The sequence below is a fragment of the Diadema setosum genome, chromosome 16, assembly GCF_964275005.1.
Source record: "Diadema setosum chromosome 16, eeDiaSeto1, whole genome shotgun sequence".
NCBI lineage: Eukaryota > Metazoa > Echinodermata > Echinoidea > Diadematoida > Diadematidae > Diadema > Diadema setosum.
This window is the reverse complement of record NC_092700.1, coordinates 9,346,059-9,358,709: the sequence shown is the minus strand read 5'-3', so window position 1 is coordinate 9,358,709 and position 12,651 is coordinate 9,346,059. Positions and strand designations below refer to the sequence as shown.

General features: G+C 41.2%; 1 protein-coding gene across 1 annotated transcript; it reads right to left on the bottom strand.

Annotated features, from left to right (window-relative positions):
- Positions 1–5,866: 5,866 nt before the first annotated feature.
- LOC140240270 (uncharacterized) lies at positions 5,867–11,580 on the bottom strand. The gene is made up of 2 exons (XM_072320054.1): positions 10,933–11,580; positions 5,867–6,622 (listed from the first exon to the last, which is right to left on the bottom strand). The coding sequence occupies exons 1-2, from the start codon at positions 11,578–11,580 to the stop codon at positions 5,867–5,869; spliced, it is 1,404 nt and encodes a 467-aa protein (XP_072176155.1).
- Between the last annotated feature and the right edge of the window lie 1,071 nt (positions 11,581–12,651).

The window sequence follows — 12,651 nt, the reverse complement described above, 5'->3', positions numbered from 1 at the left end:
GATAAAGATTAAGCGCTTGAATAGACACTGTACTTCAGAGCCTCTTTTCTCAGTTTACACTTTTTCTGAGTGTGTGCATTCTTTCCACTATTTAGATAGGTTAGGAGAGTCCATTTGATTTGAGTAATACATCATTTTAAAGCTTAAAGTCTGCTCTTTCAGAATATGCTCTCAACTAAAATTTCATGTGTGGCGACTTTTTGTGTGTTTTGTGGTGCAGGGTCACATATAACATCACTATACCACAAATAAAAGACAATATAGATCGAAAAGTTAAACATTAGAGTAAGAAAATATTACTTGCAGTCATGGAATAGACAAACTGTGGTTACACTGTCATTGTTCAGCAATATTCATGACTTACTGGGTTATGTTCAGGAGATATTTATGATAAAGCAATGCTTATTAAATTTACAGAAAAAAAAAAGACATCAAAACTTTCAAACACCCCTCCCACACTCAAATACAATATCAAGTCATCTCTTGAAGTATTGCATTTCATGTTTGAATTTCTTGTATGCATGTCATTTTGTAATGCGCAGTAAAGTATATTATTATAGTAGCTGCGCAATATAAATGTCCTTTATTATTATTATTATTATTATTATTATTATTATTATTATTATTATTATCATTATCACACACACAGAAAAAAATGTAATACACATTCGATGGAGCGTAAAGTGCATGGGTAAGACTATAGAGAAATACTAAATTCGTTCTCATTTTATATAGTTGCCCCTGTCCCACACCTTCCCCGGCCAGAAAAGTGAATAAAATGCTATCACCCCATCCCCTGCCCAAAATGTTGCTTTTTTCGAAAAATATACATTCGAAGAGTACAAGAAAAAAAGTTCAGCACCAAGAGTCAACCGATGTCATGAGTATACATGGTATATGGGTGCCACTTAAAATGACCAGTATGTGGGAGAAATTTCATAATTTGACCATGCAGTTCTGCCTCTCCACCGCTCCGACTGTGTTGTAGTATTCCTTCAGGTAAAGGCGCTGCAGCTTGGCAACAGGAGTAGTGTGCCTTCCCACGAGTTTCTGTGTTCCCATGCGAGTGGAAAACGGAAAACGTCGAAGGACGTAATTGTCCGCAACATCCGTAGCTGTCCGTAAATATCCGTAAGCGGAGGAAACTGTTGTGATACGTTAACTTGCGGTTAATTTCGGATACTTACGGTGGACGTAAGCGAACGCAAACGGACGGAAGGTAAATTATTTTGCGGATGGTCTGCGTCCAAGCCACGGGTAGTCACGTTCAGTTACGGATAGTTACGTTTGGTTACGGTTACTTGCGTAAGTTTGCGTCCGTGGCGTCCCTCTGCGAAATTTTGAACATTTCAAAATTTCGCAGGTTCGGCGACGTCATTTTGCGTTTCTTTACGGATGAGTTACGGACAGTTACGTCTACATACGTCCATGCGGATGCCTGCGTCCACGCTGCGTCCCCCTGCGTCCACTCATTCGTATCTATCCGTGGCGGACGTAATCCATCGTAAAGCACTGTGTGACTGGGGCATAAGGGTAAAATAAATGACAATTATCCGGTTACAACGACTGCCTTGGTAATAACACAACAGTGGGTGGTTACGTATTTCGAACTGAGTATGATTAAAGTGTGAAATACGAATTACCTGCGAGACCTATTAAGGACGACGTTCGTTCGTGTCAAAATCAATTTCAGATGGACTTTGGTTCAATTAATGTAAAACGATTTTACTGGTAAGCATACTATGGACGACGTCCGTTCATGTCCAAACCAGTTGTGAATTACAAATTAAATTTGGTTAACAAACTGATTGGAAAACATACTGTAGACGGTGTTCGTACGTAACAAAATCGACTAGTTTGGTATACAGAGCATTCAAATACAAAGTCACAGGTTGCATCAGCACTTTTCAGATCAAGTTCATTCTTCTCGCGAAAGTGATAACAATGTAAATCAGTACCAAAGTTCAGTTGTGTAGTAAATGAGGTTTAGAAGGGCACGTACATTTTATGTGGACTTCTTCAAAATAAATGTGGAATGGTGAACTAACCAGATAAGTTGCGCTAAGAGTTTGCGATAGGGGATTCGTCGCTTACTGTAAACGCTGCAGTTTTGTGCTGATAAATCCTGGGGTCAGATGGAGATGTTTAGAGGAAAAAAAAATCAGAAAACTAACGAACGCAGTAAATGACTTAGCCGAAGATTGGAATGAAGATTTAATCTTTGTATTAGTCCCACACTGCTGTGCCTCTTTCCTTCCAGTAGAGCAGCACTCTGGTACCAGCCACTGATATTTTGGTGGAAACATTTCTTACCTTCCTCATGTTGTACGCGATTTTCGCGAGGGAAGTTCTCGTAGCTTTAAGGGCGGGTGGGAGATCCGTGCGAACGGTTATTCTGCGGGTTTCCTGCGGGTCAGTGGCAGCTGAGGCGTTGGCTGACCGTGGCTGGCGCTGGCGTTGGCGCTCATCAAACGCAGCGAGGACTTTATTTCTGTCCTTCATGTAGACAGATTTTGCGATGATGGCGCGAGGGGCTGGGGCTTGGGGAGAGCCCTCGTTGGGTTGGGTGGGTGCATTGCGTCGGGGAAGTCGATGCGCATTGACCAGGGCGATGGTGGCGGCTTCGTCGTGGCTCAACCCTAGGTAGGCAAAGGTATCTCTAAGCAGATTCTCCACGTTTTCGTCGGGGGTTTCCTTTATTCCGTAGAACAGTAGGTCATGCGACGACAGTAGACTTCCATCAATGTCAAACTGTCCTGAAGCCTAGAGATTTCTTCCGCCGTTTTTTTTTTTCTACCTCTGGAAGCCTTTTTTTCTCAAGTTCGTCGAGCCTGGCGGAGTTCATCGATGTAGAGTCTTTCAGTTCGGAAAGTTTTTTGTTGATAGCGGCAATCTCCTGTGAGAGTACATCAAGCTTAGCACACACAGTTGATGATGAGCTAGTTATGCTTTGCTGAATGTCTGCTAGCGTTGGCTCGGTAGGTTCGGCATTACCGCTGTCTTGGGGTCGCTGGCTCACCTCTCCCCGGGCATGTTGGGTAGTGGGCACTCTATCCTTGCTGGTTTGTCGCGTAGTGCGGCTCGCCATTTTTGCAATACAGCACCTTGAGAACGATGAAAGTGTTCAAATTGGGGAATTTAGGGTCAAGCGGTACAGCTTCGTCAGGGATTTGGGTAAGAAGAATGGGGCGGTGGCCACTATCGGAGAGAGTTAGCGATCCACGTCCGTCTCCATCGGTGTCTGTGTCATATATTGACATATTCGACATATTCGATTGACATATTGACATATTCGATGTATTGTCTAGGGAAGAAAGTGTGACGAAAGGTTAACTTTTACTCAACCATTCAAGTATAGAGGGTGGAATTTCATAACTTATTTTCGACTTTGTCTGGCTGAAATTTAAACTATACATACTTTTAAAGGAAATCTGGACTTCCTATTATAAGCTACCGTTTTTTTATGGAATTAATGAACACTATCTTTTGATTCCGAATGGCAGCTGCCTCTGCCTCTGATGAGATTACATTTGTAAACATACTTTTTAGGCAGGGTGATAGTAAACTTCCTCTCAGTTGAAGTTGAGATGGGGAACTGATGAGGTCTATAGGCCCTTAAGTGCTTGTTTAACACTTATACTGGGTAAATTCACATCAGAACTTTTCACTTCCAACTGACATGCAAGATGCGTGCATCTGAGATGCGTGCATCTGAGATGCGTGCATGTCACACGCATCTATAGAAACTCAAATTCCATCATAGAACTATGTTTATCCACATCACCACAATCATACAATATCAGACATGATTATCAACAAAACTCCTACAAAATATAACGGGAAAAAAACAGTTTTTTTTTTTGTTCTTCGATACAAATGTAAAACATAATGGCATCCCCATTGCTGATATTATTTAAAAAAAAATGATCAGTCAGATATATTACTATGGTTGAGAATAAAGGGCACAAGTTTGACTATTAAACAAACAAATAGGCCCCTACACAAACAAGTAGAGGAAACTACAAATGTTATCATGGCAAGTTGTGAGGCAATGACGTGTGGACAATTATTTGCATATTCATATTGACTACAAATTAAGAACAATTTGGTGAAAATTAACGAGTCCTTGTAATTTCAAATGCTCTATGCGATTATTTTTGATTGGATTTTAATTGTTGTGCTCTTAAACTCTCCCTTTTTAGATGAACTGGCTCTAACTTGTTCGTAAATTTATTGTCCTTCAGCAGAACAATGTACCGTCCCCCCATGCCCCCCCCCCCCCCCCCACACACACACACTTCAGTGAAAGCTGCAATATAACTTCTGTTTTTACATTGAATTTGCCCCCCCAAAAAATCAAATAAAATTTGTTCAAAAACATCACTGTCTGCAAAGGTATTACAGTTATCAGTACACACACACACAAATACACACGTTGTTTTACTCAACATAATGTAATCATTACACATGTGGCTACAATAGAAAAGTAAAGATTAGTTTCATCACTGTTTAAGTTTCACTTAAATCGCATAACCCATTTATATAGGTATTGACAATAAAAAGTTTTGCTCAATTTCGTCTACTGCCCTCTAGACAGAAATTCGACAATTGTTCGGATGTTTGTTTCTTTCTTTGTTTCTTTCTTTGTTTCTTTCTTTCTTTGTTTATTTGGTTGGTTGGCTGGTTTTATTCCTGCTCTTCAAATGACACATAACAAAAGAATACATGCATTTTGAGCATAACATTACTCGATATAATGCTATAAAATAGCATATAGCTGTATTACAACGCAATTTAAAAGGAGATTGTAAAGACAACAGTGATCATAATTAGCTACATAATGATGGATATTCATTCAGAATATATATCATTACAATAACCAGGATCTATGAGAAAAATAAATGGAAGATTTAGGGTAGTGGACTTTCAAATTATTACTATTGTAAGAAATGAACAGAAAAGCATGCAGGAAATTGCGATCATAAGCAACCTGCTTGATATGGAACGAGGCCTCGAAATGAAGTTTTACTACTTAATACATAACTATTAAGGGACGTGCCTACAGAATAAAATTTCATAATCAGCTGTAACGTTTTGTTATTATTGTTTGGTAATAGAGATTGGGGAAAAGCAAGAAAAAATGGTTTTGATTTCATTTGAATGTATCTGATTTTCTAAAGGGGCAAGTGTAGAAAGTTCAAATATTATAGGGTAAACAAACTATTGCTATTAGGTAGGCCTGCACTGTGGTAAGGCGTGCTTTAGTGTCGTGTGAAGTGATGACATCAACCTAAAAGCCTTTCAAATTTTCAAATCAAACTGATCGTTTATCAGAGACCTGTCATGGCTAGGCAAATATAGTTTCTTTAAGTAGTATATCTCTTTGTCTCTGCGCCTCAATTTAGGCCGTACTTGATAAAGTTTACCGGCTATTACTCAAACATGCCTTTAGAATGTTTTATCTGTATATTCTAATCATTATGCTCTCTTCGTGTTGCTATGTGTTTTTGCGCGGCTGGTAAACGATCAGTTTGATTTGAAAATGTCTATGTCTTACTTCTTATGCATTTTATGATACATTGTTACGTCATAATTGAATTTAAGGATTTTGCACTCATGAAGATAGCGCAAATTTTGAGCTAACAACCGTGCGTGTTGCTATGTATTTTGCGCGGCTGGTAAACGATCAGTTTGATTTGAAAATGTCTATGTCTTACTTCTTATGCATATTATGATACATTGTTACGTCATAATTGAATTTAAGGATTTTGCGCTCATGAAGATAGCGCAAATTTTGAGCTAACAACCGTGCGTGTTGGTACGTATTTTGCGCGGCTGATAAACGATCAGTTTGATTTGAAAATGTCTATGTGAACTCGTACATCCCAAAGGGAGTCGTGATGGCTGTTTTCCCAATGTCGGCTGGCTCGATCGGTATTTGATGATATGCGCGGACGAGGTCGATTTTGGAGAACACAGTTTTACCCGCGAGCGATGCAGCGAAGTCGTGGATGTGAGGGATTGGATAGCGGTCGGGTATGGTTGCATCATTGAGTGCTCGGTAGTCACCACATGGCCGCCAGTCACCCTCGGTTTTCTTGGGGATCATGTGAAGAGGCGACGACCAGCAGCTTTCGGACGCGCGAATGATTCCCAGCTCGAGCATATGGACGAATTCGGCTTTAGCGATCGCGAATTTGTCGGGGGCCAGACGGCGTGGTCGGCAATTAACGGGCGGCCCCTTCGTGACGATATGGTGGGTGGTCGAATGCGTGGGCGACGAGTCCGTGAATGTCGTTCGAGTGAGGCAGGGATAGTTCGCTAATAAGGCGGTGAATCGCGATTGTGTTAGCGGACGAGCGCTGTCGGAGAGGTGATGCCTTGAATGCTCCTCGTGGTCGCGACGTCTATGAGTTTTCGTCGGTGGACATCGACCAAGAGCCCAAAATGGCGAAGAAAATCGGCCCCCAGTATCGGCGTTGAGATATCCGCGACTACAAATATCCAATTTGTAAGTTCTCGGCAATCCGATATCAAGGGTCAGTGACTTCTCGCCATATGTCCGTATGGGCGAGACGTTGACGGCGCATAATTGCGGGCCCTGACCAGCCCGTTGTCGTTCCTGTGGGGTAGGTGGAATAACCGACACTTCGCCTCCGGTGTCGACCAGAAATCGCAGGCCCGTAGCCAGGGGGGGTGCGTCGGGTGCGTACGCACCCCCCCCCCCCCCCCCCAAATTCTGAAAGGTCCAATTTTTCATAATAACGGTTTTTAGCAATTCTCAAGATAACAATCCAAATAAATATAAAGACACATTATTATGCTACGTAAATGTGGAAGAGTACGTTTAACAATGTTAAAAATAATTGTACGAAACCCTTTTGTTGTATGAACCATCGGATCGTCCCCATGCACACAAACACAAATGTTATGTATCAATTTGTGCGAGCTATTATTATATTGGCACTGCATGCCATGGCCCTTGGCGCGTGTGACCGGTGTTTTTTTTTTTTCCACTGGCCGCCCGAGTACGTGCGATTCGTGGATGACATTGAGGTTGACACTTGCATTTTTTCACAGGAACAGAGGTAAGTGGATGAAAATCTAATAGCCTCAAGTTTACATATAATGTTTTTATTATGATAAGAATTAAAGAAATTTCCTCGAAATTATAACTATAATCGAAAACCTGAGACATTTTATATCTACGTCTCACAAAGATATAGTACATGTATATAAGTACATGTTGGCATGATAATGCCTGGGGATAGATTATTATGTCAACTATTTTCCATTATGAATGCATGCTCCAATCAAATTGTGAAAAGGTGGTCATGAATTAGCATTTCTTACGAACGATCAGGAGAGACAAAATGAGTCGGATTGGATTACAATTCTCACTTACAGCTTTGTAGAAGTCTGAGTCAACAGTATCACACAGTACTTCAAGACGTATTATTGTACAAACGATTTCTTGAGCCTGCACCGTTTCAGGCTCTGTTCTGGATACAGCGGTAGAAACTCATTCTTTTCTTTCTTTTTTATTTTATCATTATTTACTAATCTCTTTTCTAACTTACAGGTAGCGGATTTCTTTGCAGGCCAAATTCGGAAATGTAGTGTTGATTATTACTTATACATTTTCTCATGTTGTGACAGTTCTATTGGTTCTCATTTTAAAGTGAGCCAAAACCCAAAAAAAATTTTTCACTTATAATTTCCAAAGAGTATTATGCAGGCACGCAAACTCATTTTAGTTGTATTTCATATAAATGTAATGGGTAAGAGGGTATGAGAGAGAATGGAAAGTGCTGAGCTATGAAGTAAAATGGTAAAGTAAAAAGTTTGTCAGATAGTATTACAAAAGAAACTCATTCTTTTTTGTTTGTTTATTTTATCATTATTTACTTATCTCTCTTCTAACTTAAAGGTAGTGGATCTCTTTGCAGCCAGTGGCGTATCTAGGGGGGGGGGGGGGGGGCAAGGGGGGCACGTGCCCCGGGCGCCACTCCTTGGGGGCGCAAAAAAAAACGAAAAAAAAAACGAAGAAGAAGAAGAAAAAAAAAACGAAGAAGAAGAAGAAAAAAAGAAAAGAAATAGAAGAAGAAGAAGAAGAAGAAAAAAAAAAAAAACTCGCCCGGAAGGGGGAGGGAGAATGGTAAGGGGGGGGGGGGGCAGAAAACCAAATCAAACAAGATAAAAACAAAACATGATGACGCGGACAAAACGACAATGTTTATTGTGTTCACACAAACATTCTATGTTCTGTGAGCTGAAATACAAAAATTTTCGGCTCGCTCGCTGCGCTCGCTCGCCAAAATTTGTATAAAAAGAAGGTAAGAACAAAACGTGATGATGACAAAATGGCAGTGTCTATTGTGTTCACACATGTCATTTTATATTTAGCAGGCAAAATGTTTCACGGAGCAGCGGCTGCAATTTCATTCCTTCTGAAGCGATCGCCCATTGGATCAAAAGAGGGCGTCAACGGTTTCGAACATACGGGGGGGGGGGCGCAAAAAACAATAACAAATCAAACAAGATAAGAACAAAACGTAATGATGACGCGGAAATATACAAATTTCGGCTCACTCGCTCGTACTAATTTAGAGTATTTTTTCAAGTCCTCAGTTTGTTGGTATAAATCGTTATCTATAAGGCCGTCACTATATTTTGATTAGAATTGTAAGATTTAATAAGCAAAAAATGACAAGAGTTTCATGATTTGTAAGCTGAAATACAAAAATTTTCTGCTCGCTCGCTGCGCTCGCTCGCCAAAATTTGTTTAAAAAAAGAGAAGAAGATAAGAACAAAACGTGACGATGACGCGGACAAAATGATAATGTCTATTGTGTTCACTCATGTCATTTTATATTTAGCAGGAAAAATGTTACACGGAGCAGCGACTGCAATTTCATTCGTTCTGAAGCGATCGCCGATTGGATCAAAAGAGGACGCCAACGGTTTCGAACATACGGGGAAGGGGGGGCGCAAGAAAAAAATAAAAAAAGATAAGAAAAAAACGTAATGATGACGCAGAAATATACAAATTTCGGCTCACTCGCTCGTACTAATTTAGAGTATTTTTTCAAGTCCTCAGTTTGTTGGTATAAATCGTTATCTATAAGGTCGTCACTATAATTGTGAGATTTAATAAGCAAGAAATGACAAGAATTCCATGTTTTGTAAGCTGAAATACAAAAATTTTCGGCTCGCTCGCTGCGCTCGCTCGCCAAAATTTATATAAAAAAAAATATAAGAACAATACGTGATGATGACGAGGACATTTACAAATTTCAGCACACTCGCGCGCACTAATTTAGAGTACTTTTTAAAGTCCTCAGTTCTTTTGGTATAAATCGATATCTATAAGGCTGTCACTATATCTTGATTAGAATTGTAAGATTTGGTAAGCAAAAAATGACAAAAATTCCATGTTTTGTAAGCTGAAATACAAAAATTTTCGGCTCGCTCGCTGCGCTCGCTCGCCAAAATCTATCAAAATTCATTACATTTAAATCACCCTCAAAAAGATCCCTTTTAAGTGCTTGAAAAAGCATCATGCGGACTTTGTTTAAAGTCCCTACCGGGATGGGGTAGGGATTGAACACCTTTTTTCAGAAATTAGGGGCGCAATTTTCGTGCTTGCCCCGGGCGCCGTTTTCCCTAGATACGCCACTGTTTACAGCCCAAATTCGAAAATGCCCAGAGACAGCTAGTAACCAAATAACCTACTATAATTTAATAGATAAGAAATAACCATTCCAGTATGTGTCTTAGTGTGCACAGTAAGACAGATCAAATCAAATAGGAAAACATCTGAGCACTAAGCCTGAGGTCTGAATTTGCACTCAACTTCTTCCAATGGCTAACGGATGTTTAATTTTTGAATTTCACTGACCTCCAAATTTCACAAAGAAAACCTTCTTAGCATGATGGTTAATATGACATTTGACTGATATTGGAGATGTTTGCGAATCGGATCTACTACCTTTAATATTATTAATCTAAAATGATTATTTGAAAGTTCGGAAATGCTGGAAATATCCTACCACAAGGAGGCAAAATATAAATGGTTCACATTTACAATTCATTTTGTTTTAAAAATTTTCTTATTTATTTTCGTTTTTGACAAACTCCCATACCAGGCTTCAGGCCTGCTAACGCGGGTATACAATAGAAAAAAATAAAAGTTAAAACAACACCAGGAAAATCACTATTCTCAATTTTGCGGCGCGCTACGCGCGCAGAGTCTCGAACACAATTAAACTTTGCAACTTCCTGGCAAAATGAGTTTTTACTATTTCCTAGATGAAATACCGTAACGCGATTGCATGCAACAGACAAAAATACAAATTTCCTCGAGACTTTAAAACGTCATTAAAACAGTCAAAATTTACAATTTGCGGCGCGCTTCGCGCGCAAATTCTTATACAACTTTTGTAGTTCGGTCGTCCAAAGAATATATATATATATATAATAGTGTGTGTGTGTGTGTGTGTGCGTGTGTGTGTGTGTGTGTGTGTCATCATTGGTATTGGTACCGAAGGTCCGTTTTTTAGTGACCGCACCCCCCCTTGAAAAATCCTGGCTACGGGCCTGAATCGCCGTTTTGTATTGCAATCCGTCACGTAAAACAGGCGACTAATGTTCTGAGTGCCAGCGGATTCCGTCGTAGCTATTCGCTGGCTCGGTCGTTTCCCGGCTGTGAAGGTCCGGAGGAGGGCGGGAGGCCTCGACTACGGGTATACACGGTGGTCGGCATCGCCGAGCGTTATCGCCATACGCCTGGTGATACCAGCACTCGGTCGAATTCGTGTTTGTCAGCTAGGATTGCGGTCTTTGCCCACTAGGACGGCTCTGTCATTGTTGCTGTCTTGGTCGATCACGACTGCGATCCCGGTGTCGTAGTTCGGTAGTGAGCGCGCTGACCTGGGCGGCAAAATCCTTCACTTGGCAGTGTAGCAGTGCGACGGGATCCTGCGTGGGCGTTGGAGGTGCATTTGTGACGGCTTGCACCGATGGAGTGGAAGGCAGCGCGACCTCGATAAGGCGGTCGGCGAGTTCGGCCAGTCGCGTCAGGTCCATCGTCTCGTCAGTGGAGGCAAGCACGAGTTGAATATTCAGCGGCATTCTCTGCAGGAAGAGTTGCCGTAGCACTGAATTATCCAGTTTTGTATCGCCGACGAGCTGCTTCATGCGACGAAGAAATTGCGTCGGTTTTCTATCGCCAAGCTCCTCCTCCATCAGCAGTTGCTGCAAGCGTTTCTGCTGCGATGCTGAGGTTCGCCGAATGAGCGCCTCCTTCAGTTTCGTGTAGGGCTCATCTCTTGGCGGTGTGATGATTAAATCACGAACCTCCTGCGCGATGTCGGGTGTCAGTGACGAAATCAAATGTGAATATTTGGTTTTTTCGCTTGATACCCGTCGAGTAGCGAAAAGGGCTTCGATCTGCGCGAACCACTTGTGTGGGTCAGCGGGCCAATACGGAGGCAGTTTAACAGTGAGAGACGCGACGTTGACGTCTTCCGTTGTCGATGGCGTCGAAGAACCCTCAGCTGATGCGTCGGTGCTGGACATCGTCGCTCCTTCCGTGATCACGTCGGGGTCACCAGTTTGTGAGAATGTGTTTTGTAGATGTTTAGTGATTCACACTCTGCACTTATTTACGGGAAGGAGCCGAACACGTAATGATCTCAGCCGACGACACCGTGATGCAGGCAAAAGTATCCGTTACTTTATTAAATTTCTATCAGCACATTTAGCTGAAAAGTTGGACGCATTGGTTGTCGAGAGAGACAGAAAAAATGAGCAGTTGGAAGCTGGAATGACGGAATGAGAAGTGAGTCGAAGAGGGAAGAGAGAGAGCATATGTGACCGTGCACCTCAAAACGAACATAAAGTCGCACACACTGATTTTGCGTGAGGACTGAAAATAAGTGAAAGGGGTCAACCTAGCCGAACTTGACTTTTTCATATTTTTTGAAAGAGCGGGTCTTCTTTTACATTGTGCTGAAATTTGGTATCATAAAATGGGAAGGAAAGTGTGTCTTTTAGCAGTTTATCTCGAACTTTTTTGGTAGAATAGTGTGATTAGGTGTGTTTTTAGAATCCCTTTTTCATTTCTGAAAAACCTTGTCCACCTTCTTCACTTTCAACTCTAATAACTTTTGAAAGGATAGTGCTACTGCTTTGAAAGTTGGCATTAATTATGGACAGAATGTGTTCATGAGGCATGCTCAACTTCAATTTAATCTGATAATCTCTTCATTGTTGTTACTCTGGTGGTTTACTTCCTGTTTTTTGTCCCATTCATCGCACAGCCAGCACGGTTTGGTAAAGATTAAGCGCTTGAATAGACACTGTACTTCAGAGCCTCTTTTCTCAGTTCACACTTTTCCTGAGTTTGTGCTTTCTTTCCAATATCTAGATAGGTTAGGAGAGTCCATTTGATTTGAGTTATACATCATTCTAAAGCTTAAAGTCTGCTCTTTCAGGATATGGTCTTAACTAAAAATTCATGTCTGGCGACTTTTTGTTTGTTTTGAGGTGCAGGGTCACATATATTTAAACAGGCCAGACCCGAAAAGGTCGTTGACCACAGCTGATCATGCCTCATGTTTTCATGTCTGACCCTCTTGTTTATGTCGC

Coding starts and splice junctions, on each gene's coding strand:
- LOC140240270 (XM_072320054.1), bottom strand. CDS start 11,580: ATGTCCAGCACCGACGCATCAGCTGAGGGTTCTTCGACGCCATCGACA. Junction 6,623..10,932: donor TGAAGGATTTTGCCGCCCAG/GTCAGCGCGCTC, acceptor CCTACCCCACAG/GAACGACAACGGGCTGGTCA.